Source organism: Salmo salar, chromosome 13 (genome assembly GCF_965601325.2).
Source record: "Salmo salar chromosome 13, fSalSal1, whole genome shotgun sequence".
In the NCBI taxonomy this organism is placed as follows: domain Eukaryota; kingdom Metazoa; phylum Chordata; class Actinopteri; order Salmoniformes; family Salmonidae; genus Salmo; species Salmo salar.
This window is the reverse complement of record NC_138303.1, coordinates 55,404,228-55,419,376: the sequence shown is the minus strand read 5'-3', so window position 1 is coordinate 55,419,376 and position 15,149 is coordinate 55,404,228. Positions and strand designations below refer to the sequence as shown.

The 15,149-nt window shown below is 41.8% G+C and overlaps 1 protein-coding gene and 1 long non-coding RNA gene across 4 annotated transcripts; one reads left to right on the top strand and one right to left on the bottom strand.

Annotated features, from left to right (window-relative positions):
* Positions 1–392: 392 nt before the first annotated feature.
* Positions 393–2,234, top strand: LOC106567416 (thymosin beta-11). Its single transcript, XR_001320063.3, has 3 exons — positions 393–504; positions 1,133–1,237; positions 1,955–2,234. It is a non-coding gene; the product is annotated as a thymosin beta-11 (long non-coding RNA).
* A 1,350-nt stretch (positions 2,235–3,584) lies between these two features.
* LOC106567415 (heterogeneous nuclear ribonucleoprotein A/B) lies at positions 3,585–9,115 on the bottom strand. 3 transcript variants are annotated; one of them, XM_014136622.3, is made up of 9 exons: positions 9,014–9,115; positions 8,286–8,539; positions 7,348–7,516; positions 7,107–7,265; positions 6,850–7,005; positions 5,392–5,494; positions 4,937–5,095; positions 4,763–4,848; positions 3,585–4,216 (listed from the first exon to the last, which is right to left on the bottom strand). In XM_014136622.3, exons 2-8 carry the CDS (start codon positions 8,528–8,530, stop codon positions 4,778–4,780), a joined length of 1,062 nt encoding a protein of 353 aa, XP_013992097.2. In that variant the 5' UTR covers positions 8,531–8,539; positions 9,014–9,115; the 3' UTR covers positions 3,585–4,216; positions 4,763–4,777. The 3 variants fall into 3 exon arrangements, with proteins under 3 accessions (XP_013992097.2, XP_013992098.2, XP_013992099.2); XM_014136623.3 differs by having other exon boundaries at positions 6,874–7,005; XM_014136624.3 differs by lacking the exon at positions 4,763–4,848 and having other exon boundaries at positions 3,891–4,216.
* Positions 9,116–15,149: the final 6,034 nt, after the last annotated feature.

Genomic DNA, 15,149 nt, shown 5'->3' with positions numbered 1-15,149 from the left:
GATGACACACAACAAATGGCAGTGGTGAAGATCTGCAAATCTAACAGGCATGACTGATCCTTTTATGTTTCCCACCAGACTACATGCCCCTTGAAGAAGTCCTGTTGCTTTAAAACTAACTCACATCAGCATTAACTACGTCTTTTAAAAATCATGATGTTCATCCATTACATAATTGCCTTTTATCCCCAACATAATGCAGCCTAATATATTTCCTATCAGTGTGGAATCAGCAGTTTTACTCTGGAAGCTGCTGCTACCCCTCCTACTACGTGGCATGAATATTTCATGATGTGTCAGGATAGAGAGAGGGAGAGAGAGAGAGAGAGAGAGAGAGAAAGAGAGAGAGAGAGAAAGAAAAAAAGGGAGAGAGAGATCAATAGCCCCCTCCCCTGCCCACACCCTGCAGGAGGCACACACATGCAGTGTCAGATGCAGCTCTGGACCACTCATAGACAGACACAGGCACGTGTAGCTTTTGGACGCGGCACACCCTGCTCTACGGTAAGAAATTCTCTGCATTAGATCTGTAGCTTCATATATTACATGTAAATCATATATACTGCATCTGTGTCTATATATCATGCCATATCTACTACAGTCCATTTGCCACCCTTTTACTAGGATGATAAAGACAGTTACTATAAGTGCCGCAGTAGGCTGGCTATTAGACAGCATTGTCCAAAAAGACAGTGATTGTTTTAGGAGGGGATATTACTAATATACTGTAATATGATGGGGCGCTTATTCTCAATCATTTGTCTGAGCACTCCCTGGGTGGAAGGGGAGCACATGCAACAGGACTGGATTTACAAGGAGGGGTAGAAAGGGGGAGAGAATGAAGGATGAGTACATCGGAGAACAAAGGCCAAGCCCAACAATACATAGAGGGTCTGAGGGGTGGGCATTGGTGATCTGTCAGGCAGAGAGACCAACACTCATCCATGAAAATCTTACAACAGCTGTCCTTCACACCCACACACACACAAGGGTAGCAGTCTTGAAACCCTGTTTGGCTGAAATTATTATGAGTAATGTTTCATTCTAAGGCGTGTCCATACTCAGCCATTCGGATGGAAACATATTGATAGCAACTACTGTGCCTCATTTGCGTCTCCCTCTTCATGTACAGCTATCATGTCTGACAAACCCAATATGAGAGAAATCTCCAGCTTTGACAAGACTAGGCTGAAGAAGACGGAGACCAGAGTGAAGAACCCATTGCCAACCAAAGAAAGTGAGTGAATCTTGTCCATCTAGCTCTGTGATGAATCTGCTTCAGCTAGGGCTCAGCCCTGTAAGGTGTTCCATGGGCTGTCAGATCCATCTTATTGCTGGCATCTCTCCCTAGCAACAGATGACCAGGCAAGAAGATAAGCCATTTACTACCCATCCATGCAAGAGTAACTGTGTGTTCAAGGGAGGGTTTTCTTTATAAATTGATTAACAAAGGAAATGCAAATATGTGAGAGATTAACCATAGCGTTAACCACAGATTCTGTATAAAAGACACCTTGTACTGTACCCTGCCCCAAAGGGGATCTCAATTTACATTCATTTTACATGGTGACAGCATGGGTCAACATCTGTGCTTCACTCAAGAACTGCAATCTGTAGAGGTGGTTTTATTAGTCAGGGTCTGTCGGCCCTCACACTCAACCACAGGAGGTTGGTGGCACCTTAATTGGGGAGGATGGGCTTGTGGTAATGGCTAGAGCGGAATGGTATCAAATACATCAAACACATGGTCTCCAGGTGTTTCATGCTATTCCATTTTCTCCATTACAGCCATTATGAGGAGTCCTCCCCTCAGCAGCCCCCACTGCACTCAAACATTTTGCTTTGATCATTGTATCATCTTAATCATTCAATAATATAAATATGTATAGAAATGAATATCAGAGATTGCCTTCTCTTCGCAAAAAAGGGTTTAACATTTGTTTCCATGTTGTAGCAATCGACCAAGAGAGGAAACGAGAGCCATCGCCTTGACCAGAAGAAGCGAAGTGTTTCCGACCAGCTACTTTAATTTGATTCTCTGACCTCCATCTGTCAAGAAACTTAACTATGAAGGGAGAACAGGACCTTGACTTTTATCACACTGGTGCTCAATAAAATTGGAAAATGAGGGTTATTAGGATCGGTTGCTACAGTCAGAGGATGTTTTCGAAACACTTATTGCTCAATGTTTTGTATGTCTCTAAGTCAGAGTAATAAAAGATGACATAAAAAGATTTGTTATATCGTTATGTGAACAGGTTGTGTATATTCAAGTAGACTACAGGCCTAAAGAAAAGTGGCCAAGCCTCCAAAAAGGTACAAAGTTCCCATAGCCACACTCGCAGCTATTTAACAGAATATATCTAGTCTTCACATTTCCCAAAACCTCAAGAGAATAGCAGCTACCGTTCAATAAACTTTGATTAGTTGCTAGCCTGGGTGCAAGTCTTTGTGATCCTTAAGAAATTGTTTCAGTTGGCAATGAACAGATCCAGGCAAATTAGTTATAACCTACCTCGTGTTTCTCAATCCATATTACCAGTTGTTTAATTACATGTCATTTTGCTAATTTAGTGTGAAATAAAACTGACATTTCTGCCCAGTTTCGAGACAACGGTTTCTCGGAACCGATGGCTTCTATGGTTGTGGCTAGATGGCGTACAGCTACAGACCAAGTGTTGCATGTTTGAGTTGCCTCGGGACAAATGTAGCATTTTAGCAAAGCCTAACCGTAACCTAATTCTCCTTACCTGCCATGTTAAGTATCCTAACAGGCTACAAAAATTCAAGTTATCAGGTCCAAGAAACCAATCACCACCAGGGACCTGCCAAACCACTGAAGACCAAGTGGGCCCGTACGGAATTAACTCGGATTGGCGCCGGTGAAATGACGTAAGAAATATTCAATTCAATCAAATTCCTAGCGTGAGTGCGTCTGTGCCATCATGCCAAACAAAAATAGTTTGGCTTGACAATGAGCAATGGAGTTGGCAAGAGCACAAACAGACCTGGGACCAGGCTATCAAAATCCCACATCAGAAGAAAACAAAACAGTTACTATGCCGTGAAAGATCATTTTCAGTGCAATTAAACTAGTGTATGGAAATGCTTTACACACACACAAACTGTAGAAAAGACGCTGTAGAGCTGACATACACATCAACATTACAGTTGTCTGCCATTACAAACCACTGTCCAATTTAGATGTTGCCCCTCAAACATGTTAGTGAGAATGTCATGAATAACTCTGCCAGCCCAATTATGAGATTTTGCACCAATTGGTCTTTTGACAATAATAGGCAAAGATCAGAATTGGACTTCCTGTATAAGTAAACACAGCCATAAACAAATCTAATGAAACCAAAATGATGCATCAAAGAGCAAACAGTCAACCAAGTAAATAGACAACTTAAATATGCCACAACAGGAGAGACTTTCAGCAACAGTTGGGAAAGGGCAAATAATTGTCTACAAATTATATGAAATTAATCTCATATACAAAATGTCCAAGATTACACTTGTTTAGCATTTGAATAATTTAACATTAGACAGTATCTGTAAGTTAAGCATTAAAAGAGACAAAATTATAAAATCAATTTTATTTCTAACAATTAGCCAAAGACAATGAATGAGATTCCAGAGGGGCTGCAACTCCACGTAGCAATATTTTGCAGGCTTTAACTATATTTTCTATAAATGCCACTTAACAGGTCAAAATTAAAATGAATCCAAAATATACTGGTTGGTTCCATCTACAAGTTGACATTCTCTAGACAAACTTAAATGAATTCAGATTTAGGCAAATCCCTTTTACATCATAGCCCAATCCCACACTGAATTCCTTGTTGCAAGTCCAGAGCCAGAAAAGAAAGTCATCTAGAAACCAGAAAAAAATTACTCAAAATTGGTTTATTTCAAAAGCTCTGACAGCTTCTGATTCTCATGTAAATCCAGTCGACATGTAAAATACAACCATACAATACATTAGATTCAAAAAAGGTACCAAAAAGTACAGTAAAAATAACACTTCCATCTCTGGAAATGTGGACCCCCCCCAAAAAAAGATAAAATAAAAACGTGGAAAAGTGGCATTTACTTCTCCAGTTCCTCAGATGTTCTGTACAAATGGAGCATGAGTCTCATCCCACAGGAAAGAATCAAGTCCTGCATACTTCTGCCGCACCCATGGTCTTTCAAATCTGTGTTTACTTGAGTCCTTTAAGAGAGGAGAAAAAGGAATTGTTGCACACCGCTTAAGACATGAGCCCACCACCCTGCATCAAAGAGCAAGCAAACAGCTAGGGCAACAAGCATGCAAGAAACAGGGGATGGATTAGAAAGTCAATGCTGCCGGTTAGAGTGGTTATGGCATAGCATTAAGGGAAACGGCAGACAGTTAAATTTGCTGTGCAGCTTTAAGCAGATAGTCACCCATCTCCCACTCTAGAAAACCCATTGTGGTCCACCGCAACATCAACCCTTATTGATCCAGTAGTGTAGTTGTAGGGGTGCATCTGATGCAGATTTTGTGCTGGCAAATTTGAGGGTTTGAGGTTGTGTACTTTCAAAACAAGTTTCCTATCCCCAACAGCACTGTATTTACTTAATCCAATTGATGAAGAGCGGAGTAATTTCATTATAATCTACAATAGCCTTCCCCTGAGCCAGACTGTAAATCTTGGCAAGGAAATTTTTGGGCATCAATGCCACAAATCTAACAGCTATATCGCACCACAATGTTACAAAGCACTAAAATGCATACCTGCACTACATGTGATCAGTATGGCTTGTAGCTACCCTGGTGGCCTCCACGTCTTGGAGTTTTCCCATAGCTTGTATTGCCCTGGTCTGCAGGAATAGAGAGAGAGGACTGAGTGCTTCTGTGCAAAGACAAGTCAAACAATCAGGTAGGCGCTTGCCAGAGGTCTATACTCACTGTAGTCGTAGCCCCCTCCATAGTATCCAGCGGAGTAGTCATAGTTGCCGTAACTGCCATAGTTTCCATAGCCCTGCTGCCCACCATAGCCATAGCCTTGGTTGCCATAGCCTTGGCTCCAGTAATTACTATAACCCTGGTTCCCATATTGGTTTTGGCCTGAGGGAAAGAAATGTGGTTTTAAGTCAGACAAAATCATTTTGTACTAAATGATAATCCAGATCTTTATGGTCCGAGGACGAATGCCCATTAGCAACCCATTTCTCAGATCCTTCCATGCCTTGTGAGCTCAACACCTGTCATGCACCCTTAAAGCTGAGGTCTTCCTGCAGGTACAACCCATTGCACCCTGCCTTTGACTCAAAATGAAACTAGCATTATACAAATACTCTGCATACCTGCGCGATGCCTTAGGTCACTCATAACTACGTTGGACTGCTTGCTTTAGTACGCACCACCACGCCCCCTGCCTCCTCCGTAGCTCCCGCCACCACCTCCACGGCCTCCGAACTGCTGCTGTTGGTACACCTCCTTGGGCTGGGCGATTTTGATCTCGCACTGGAATTAAAATCAAGGAAGATGTTTAATAATAGATGCTGTAAAGACATGACAGCATGCAGTACAAACATGCGAGAGCTATTCGTACGCATCTTTTTAAGTTGAAGATTTGGATTCTAGTGTCGAGCTCACACTGGACCCCCGTTTTAGTCAGGACACTGCCAACACAATCCTTTTGAACTTGTTAAAAATGTATCTGAATACCGACATGCAAAAATGAAATGGTGTTTCATTTGGACAGAATAATTCTAGTAATTTCACACCATGCAAGTGGGTCTAAAAAAAGTCTTGCATGCAATGTGCATTTCTGTGAGGAAGCATTATTTAACACCACATTGCATGAGCATGTCCCAAAGCATTTCAGGAGGGAATGAACAAATGTACAGACTAAGCAATTAGACAAGTTTGCATTTCACACAAATAAGATGCTTAGCCAGACCGATGTACACTGAACAAAATTATAAACACAACATGTAAAGTACTCGTTGCATGAACAGAAATATAAAGATCCAGAAATGTTCCATAATCAATTTGTGCACAAATTTGTTTACATCCCTGCATTTGTCCTTTGCCAAGATGATATGCCATACCTGGATAGATTAAGAAGCTCATGAAACAGCATGATCATTACACAGGTGCACCTTGTGCTGGGGGCAATAAAAGGGCACTAAATGTGCAGTTTTGTCACACCTCCACAGATGTCTCCAATTGAGTGAGCATGCAATGTGCATGCTGACTGCAGGAATGTCCACCAGAGCTGTTGCCAGATATGGTAATTTAATGTTCATTTCGCTAAGCCACCTCCAATAAATGTTTTAGAGAATTTGGCAGTGAGGCCGGTTGGCCGCACAACTGCAGACCACGTGTGTGGCTTTGTGTTTTAAAAAATATATATATTTTACCTTTATTTAACTAGGCAAGTCACTTAAGAACAAATTCTTATTTTCAATGACGGCCTAATCGTGCCATTCATCTGCCGACATCTCATATTTCAGCATGTCGCAAGGTTCTGCACACAATTCCAGGAAGCTGAAAATGTCTCAGTTCGTTCATGGCCTGCACACTCAGAAACCCATTGAGCACATTTTTTTTAAGGTATTTGTAACCAACACATGCATATCTGTATTCCCAGTCATGTGAAATCTATAGACTTGGGCCTAATGAAATGATTTCAATTGACCGATTTCCTTATATGAACTGTAACTGAGTAAAATCGTAGAAATTGTTGCATATTGCGCTTATATTTTTGTCAGTATAGAATGATAACCACAGCATACACGTTAACCCACATTTCCCACCATCAACCATAAGTAAAAAAATAAATTAAAAAAAGGTTTATTAAGAAATATACATACAAGGCCTTCCTTTCCGTTTGTTACCTTGGTTCCACAGACATTGTGGAACTTTTTTTCAAGGCATTTTTTAACAGTGGCCTCTTCTTTGAATGTGATGAAGATGAACCCCCTCCTTTTCTTGAACTTGGGGTCCACTGGAAGTTCAATGGATTCAATCTGAAGATGTGAATAATGACACATTTAGAACACTGGAAAATCAATAGCTACTAAAACATACAGGAAGGTCAGGTTGAGGCCATCATAGGACAATGACAAACCTCTCCGAAGGTTCCAAAGTATTCTCTGATGGTCTCCTCTGTGGCTTCTGGGTTTAGGCCACCAACAAAGATCTTCTTGGCTGGTTCCTTCTTCATTGCCATCGCCTTCTTTGGGTCTATCTGTCGTCCATCTAGCCTGTGTTCTTTCTGCTCAAGAACCTACCAGGTTAGAGAAAAGGTTAGTATACAAAGCCCAACTTGTCACAATGTAAAACCATGTCACCTTTCTCATGGCACATACCTTGTCTACACTTCCTGCTTCTTTGAACAAGATGAACCCAAACCCACGTGATCGTCCTGTGTTTGAGTCCATCTTGATGGTACAATCAGTCACCTCTCCAAATTTGGAGAAGTAGTCTTTCAGGTCTTTTTTGCTAGTGTCCCAGCTAAGTCCACCAACAAACATTTTGCTGCAGAGAAACACAGATCAGTAACACACCAAGGACAATTCTCATAGGCTGACAACTAAGCAGCCACCATAAACATATTTGTTTTGATATTATTTGAGTAAAAAAATAAAATAATAATAATTACTAGGGACATTGTGGCTTACAAACTTGTACAAGCCAGTAACAGACTGGGTGTTAACACATATTTTGGTGGAAATATAGCTGAGAATTCTCAACTCCACGATATGTACATCACATCTCAATAGAGTTGGCCACGATAAGTTTTGGTGGAGTGTACCTCCAACTACATCGAGTCGGTATCATTCTTTAATGCATACCTCATTAGTCCTGTGTAAAGGCATTGTTTTCTATGGGTGCTGCAATCTAGTTTTTTATAACTAAATTCTGTGTGACCTGTCAAATTGCGTCGCGTAATCTGCGCATGAGTATTAGGTTTACTACTTAAAACATGCACTACCAAGCAATAGTTCTATAAATATCAATGATTTAACGCTTACTGTGTATTTGTGCTTGTCATAGTTGTCAGTGGGAGTTGGAATCCACAGTTTCTCAACTCCACTCCATTGTAGAGTTGAGAATTCTCAGCTAGTTGAATCACTGCAACTCATAACACTAAATATTTTGAAAAATTAAATGCTATAACTGAATCCTAGCCAGTTGAAGTCCAACCACCAAACGGGCTGTACATGGCTCCAAAAAAGAAAATACATCAAGGACGTAACGTTAGTATGTTACATAAATATGTTAAAACAACCATACAGAAACGTACCCAGCGTCATCCTCGCCTTTACTTGCATTTATCTGTCCCCCCTCTGCCGCTCCGTTCTGCGTGACCCCTTCCTCCACCACAGCCGGTTCCTCTGCCACTGGCTCTCCCTCCACCGTGCAGCTCTGTTCTTCTTGTTCCTCAGCCTCGGGGTGTTCTGTGGATTCTTCTGCTCCATTCAGTTCTTCCTCGGCTTCATTTCCATTTTTGGCGGTATCCATGAATTGCTGCTCAGCGTCGTCAGACATAGTGATCGCCTACCGTGGGGAAAAAGAACGTTAGCTAGCAGCCTATATGAATAGCACTTCCTGTAGACAACCATGACCATTCAAGAAGTAGGCCCCAATGACTGCCCTGCCATACACTAACCGGCTTCTCTAAGCTTGTTAACATCAGAACACTTAACATTTGAGTTGATAAAACACCACAGCCAAAGTTTAATTGTATTCTACTTTATACGGATACAACCAAACCGTGCACATACACAATCCAAAAGCCTGATATCCTAATCTGAACAGATGTATTTAGCAATTACGATAGCTCGCTAATGTTAGCTGGTTATTCTGCTCTTGTTTGCGGCCTGCCAGTGCCTGATTTGACAAACCGAGTTAGCTTGCAATAGCTAATGACGTTAGAGCAGCTATACATCATTTAGCTAGCACGATACCGAGGGACATAAATCGTTGAATCACAACGCAATGTGTGCGAGATAAAACGAAAATAGCGCTTACTGTTTAAAATGTACGCTGCTATTCAAGATGGATACTCTCCGACTCCGCTAACTCGTGGCAATCTTTATACTACCGGATAGAGTACCACACTGTTGTCGTCATAATACCCATAAAACCTAGCGGTCAAACACGGAAATGGTTCCAATTGGTTTTTCACCATACATTTTTCCCATAGGAGATTTTAGAATCACTTCAAACAAGGTCTGCGTTTTTGTGGATCAAAGTATAACGTAATGATGGGAAACCAAGGCTTTCTGAAGGCTTTGGCATTTTCACCAAATTCTACCGAAAAATGGTTCATTACTCTGAGCTTCATTATCTGTTCAGAATGCACATTAGTGGCATCTGCTAGTCAGCAATAAATAGCAGCTTATGATTATCAGACATTAGTTTTATCAAATCAAATTATTTTTTTGTCACATGCGCTGAATACAACAGGTATACAACCTTAACGTGAAATGCCTAAAGCCCTTAACCAACAATGCAGTTTAAAAAAAAAATAACCCCAAAAAATAAGAATTAGAAAAAAGTAGCAAATAATTAAGACCAGCAGTAAAATAACAATAGCAAGGCAAATACAGGGGGTACCGGTACAGAGTCAATGTGCGGGGTGAGCCGGTTAGTCAAGGTATTGAGGTAATATGTACATGTAGGTAGAGTTATTAATGTGACTTATGCATAGATAATGACAGAGAGTAGCAGCAGCGTAAAAGAGGGGGGTGGCAATGCAAATAGTCTGGGTAGCCATTTGATTAGATGTTCAGGAGTCTTATGGCTTGTGGGTAGAAGCTGTTTAGAAGCCTCTTGGACCTAGACTTGGCGCTCCGGTACCGCTTGCCATGCGGTAGCAGAGAGAACAGTCTATGACTAGGGTGGCTGGAGTCTTTGCCAATTTTTAGGGCCTTCCTCCACCGCCTGGTAAAGAGGTCCTGGATGGCAGGAAGCTTGGCCCCAGTGATGTACTGGGCCGTACACACTACCCTCTGTAGTGCCTTGTGGTCGGAGGCCGAGCAGTTGCCATACCAGACAGCGATGCAACCAGTCAGGATGCTCTCAATGGTGCAGCCGTAGAACCTTTTGAGGATCTGAGGACCCATGCCAAATCTTTTCAGTCTCCTGAGGGGGAATACGTTTTCTTGTGCCCTCTTCACGACTGTCTTGGTGTGCTTGGGCCATGTTAGTTTGTTGGTGATGTGGACCCCAAGGAACTTGAAGCTCTCAACCTGCTCCACTACAGCCCCGTCGATGAGAATGGGGGCGTGCTCGGTCCTCATTTTCCTGTAGTCCACAATCATCTCCTTTGTCTTGATCACGTTGAGAGAGTGGTTGCTGTCCTGGCACGACACGGCCAGGTCTCTGACCTTCTCCCTGATCCACGGCTGTCTCGTCGTTGATCAGGCCTACCACTGTTGTGTCATCGGCAAACTTAATGATGGTGTTGGAGTCGTGCCTGGCCGTGCAGCCATGAGTGAACAGGGAGTACAGGAGGGGACTGAGCACGCACCCCTGAGGGGCCCCCGATATACAGTACCAGTCAAAAATTGACACACCTACTCATTCCAGGGTTTTTCTTTATTTGTACTATTTTCTATAGTGTAGAATAATAGTGAAGACATCAAAACTATGAAATAACACATATTATTTACAGTTGAAGTCGGAAGTTTACATACACCTTAGCCAAATACATTTAAACTCAGTTTTTCACAATTCCTGACTTTTAATCCTATTAAAAATTCAGGGCCTTGTAATGGCCACTCCAATACCGTTACTTTGTTGTCCTTAAGCCATTTTGCCACAACTTTGGAAGTATGCTTGGGGTCATTGTCCATTTGGAAGACCCATTTGCGACCAAGCTTTAACTTCCTGACTGATGTCTTGAGATGTTGCTTCAATATATCCACATAATTTTCCTCCCTCATGATGCCATCTATTAAATGAAGTGCACCAGTCCTTCCTGCAGCAAAGCACCCCCACAACATGATGCTGCCATCCCGTGCTTCACGGTTGGGATGGTGTTCTTCGGCTTGCAAGCCTCCCCCTTTTTCCTCCAAACATAACGATGGTCATTATGGCCAAACAGTTATATTTTTGTTTCATCAGACCAGAGGACATTTCTCCAAAAAGTACAATCTTTGTCCCCATGTGCAGTTGCAAACCGTAGTCTGGCTTTTTTATGGCAGTTTTGGAGCAGTGGCTTCTTCCTTGCTGAGCGGCCTTTCAGGTTATGTCGATATAGGACTCGTTTTACTGTGGATATAGATACTTTTGTACCTGTTTCCTCCAGCATCTTCACAAGGTCCTTTGCTGTTGTTCTTGGATTGATTTGCACTTTTCGCACCAAAGTATGTTCATCTCTAGGAGACAGAACTCCTTCTTGAGCGGCTGCGTGGTCCCATGGTGTTTATACTTGCGTACTATTGTTTGTACAGATGAACGTGGTACCTTCAGGCGTTTGGAAATTGCTCCCAAGGATGAACCAGACTTGTGGAGGTCTACAATATTTTTTCTGAGGACTTGGCTGATTTCTTTGGATTTACCCATGATGTCAAGCAAAGAGGCACTGAATTTGAAATTAGGCCTTGAACTACATCCACAGTTACACCTCCAATTGAATCCAATTATGTCAATTAGCCTATGAGAAGCTTCTAAAGCCATGACATCATTTTCTGGAATTTTCCAAGCTGTTTAAAGGCACAGTCAACTTAGTGTATGTAAACTTCTGACCCACTGAAATTGTGATACAGTGAATTATAAGTGAAATAATCTGTCTGTAAACAATTGTTGGAAAAATTACTTGTGTCATGGGCAAACAAGATGTCCTAACCGACTTGCCAAAATTATAGTTTATTAACAAGAAATTTGTGGAGTGGTTTAAAAACGAGTTTTAATGACTCTAACCTAAGTGTATGTAAACTTCCGACTTCAACTGTATATTCCCCACTGTTTCATTTAAATCCTGCTCAGCTTAAAAGGTACAATGCAGCCGTTTTTATCTTAATATAAAATCATTTCTGGGGAACAATACCTTACTGTGATTGCTTTCAATTAAATTGGTCAAAAAGAAACAAAATTGCTTCTTAGCAAATAGCAGTTTCTCAAATTTCGCATGAATTTTGCTAGGACTGTCTGGGAGTGGTCTGAGTGGGGAGGGAAACATTTGCTGTTATTGGCAGAGAGGTTTTTCTTATTGTTCTATAAACTAATTTACCGCATAGTGATGTCACCATGGAATGGCCAATGCTCCATCCCACCAAAACAGGCTGAAATTTCAGGCAGTCTTTCTCAAATAGCTCTTACACTAAAAGACCATTATCATAATTTTCTCAATTTCACAGTATTATTCCAACCTCATAGTGTGGAAATAAACACTGAGTGTACAAAACATGCTTTTTCCATTACATGCTGTAGACGGACCAGGTGAATCCATGTGAAAGCTATGGTCCTTTTTGATGTCACTTATTAAATCCACTTCAATCAGTGTAGATGAAGGAGAGGAGACAGGTTAAAGTAGGATTTGTAAGCCTTGAGACAATTGAGACATGGATTATGTGCATGCCATTCAGAGGATGAATGGTCAAGACAAAAGATTTAAGTGCCTTTGAACGGGGGGGGGGGGGGTATGGCAGTAGGTGCCAGGCGCGCCAGTTTGAGTGTGTCAAGAACTGCAATGCTGCTGGGGTTTTCACGCTCAACAGTTTCCCGTGTGTGTCAAGAATGGTCCACCACCCTAAGGACATCCAGCTAACTTGACACAACTGTGGGAAGCGTTGGAGTCAACATGGGCCAGCATCCCTATGGAACGCTTTAGACACCTTGTAGTGTCCATGCCCTGACGAATTTAGGCTATTCTGAGGGAAAAGGGGGGTGCAACTCAATATTAGGAATGTTTTGTACACTCAGTGTATATAAAACACAGTAAAATCATGTGTTTGACTGCACTGGATCTTTAAACTTAACTGTGCTACAGCCAGTATGTCTATCTGATTCTGAATAACAGCAGTTAATGTTTTCCTGATGAAACATCGGCATCTAGTGGATTAAATGGCATACTTTTCCAACGGACGCTCAAAGCGCATTGGGACTTTAAATTAAAAAAATGTACTTCGATAGAAACACACATACATACATTCTCAACAACAGCAACTAAACTCCATGTCTGTACCATGTGGTCATTATTCTCATAATTTTTGCAGTTCTTTTAATTGGTGGCTTGACCAGGCTAGAGGAGAGTGAGAATTGGGAGGGGACTCCCTTGCACACTAAGATGGAGTGGAGAAGCCTCCATCTCAAACCCAGGTGCTGCTGCTATAGCCTAGCCCCAGGCCCCCTACCGTCCTCAATAGCAAGAAGCAACTGGCTGCTGGATGGGAGAGGGAAAGGAAGGCTTGAGCCTGGGGAGGGACATGTCAATCTGGAACTTTCCTACAAAATCTTTCAAAACGTCTGGGTTGGTAGATTCCTCCGATGGTCTTAAACTGTTTTTGAAGTGCTTTTTCAAGTGCTCTTCCCCATGGTAATTGGGTTGTTCAGTGGTCGGTTTGGATTTAAAGGGGAAAGGGATTGGGTCACTACAAGGTGTATTTACAGTGTATTTCAATTAAGGTTGTGAAAGATGAAACACATTGATGTGGTTAGAAATAAAAAGACAGCGAATATAAATACTTTAAAAATTGATTTGTAATGAAAGGCACATTATTGTTTTTAAAGTCTGGGTACCATGGATACAACACATTTTCTTTGGATCAGTGTGCAACTTTGGAATGTTTCTATATAAACCTTTTGCCACTTCCATTATTTTCTCATATAGAGTTGTCCCTGTGGGGTACTACAGCCAGTCACCCCAACTCTCCGTTTGGTCACATACCAAACAACATCTAACATACCTTCCTCTTGCAGACATACAATCTTCTCCAAGGATCTCAATTTCACCTCAGCAATCTGTGGAGCCTGCCGTGGGGACAAGCTGAGTGGGAGGCTGTACTGGAACACCCTTGAAACACACAGAGAACACACAGATAAACACACAGAGATAGGTACAGTAAGATGGAGACCCAGAGAGCTTTCCTGGCTGGCATGCAAAGCATAATTAGACAGCATCATGCATGTGAAATATTCCCTTTGCAGATGACTGATATGTGTACAGGTCCAAAATCTGACAAATGACCTAGTGGCCTCATGGGTGGAAATGTACTCATATCTTTCATAATTAATAAACATTATTTTAAGAACCTGCTGAACATCCGGTGTTTCTCTGTCAAACGGTTTTGTTATATTTCAGTCTTATGTGATGTATATAAAGTGTAATATTGGGATGCAAACTCAACATTTTACACATTTCAACTATATATCTGACATGCTACGGGTTTCTTCTTCTTTTTAAGCCCATAACCCTTTGTGTGAGGTGTATACTTTTGTTTCAAGGTATATTTGTTTATGACTACCAAGAAACACTCTGTGACCCTGATTTAGCCCATTGCAGTAAAAGGTTATATCTTATCTTCTGAAGTGTTGGGTCTTAGATTACAATTGTGGTTCTGCTTTGTGCCAGACTGATAAACACAGACCCTCAGACTGAAGAGGAGGTGAGGTAGCTGAGATAGTAAACTAACAAGATGCTAAACTTACAATACAATGTTGTCTTCCTCTGTCTGTGGAGGGAGCATTGCACCCTCACTGTCTGATTCCCTTTTAACGTAATTAAGGACCTGTACTGATGGTGTGTGTGTGTGTGTGTGTGTGTGTGTGTGTGTGGTGTGTGTGTGTGTGTGTGTGTGTGTGTGTGTGTGTGTGTGTGTGTGTGTGTGTGTGTGTGTGTGTGTGTGTGTGTGTGTGTGTGTGTGTGTGTGTGTACAGACATGTCGTCTCTATGGTGTGAGGAAGAGCAGTATCTGAGAGGAAGGGTGTTGCTTTGGCTCAGAGGAAAGGTGAGGAGGACAAAGAGAGCCTCTGTCCAGGCCTTGAGCAAGCATCACCATCATGTGGCATGACTCTGTCCGGCACCAATGCTAGATAACACAACGACCAAACACATACCTAGGGTTCTTAGTCCACTGCCAGCCTCACACATGCACGTGTGCAAGAATACACACACACACACTTTGACACACCTGCATGCACGTACACACACGTACACACT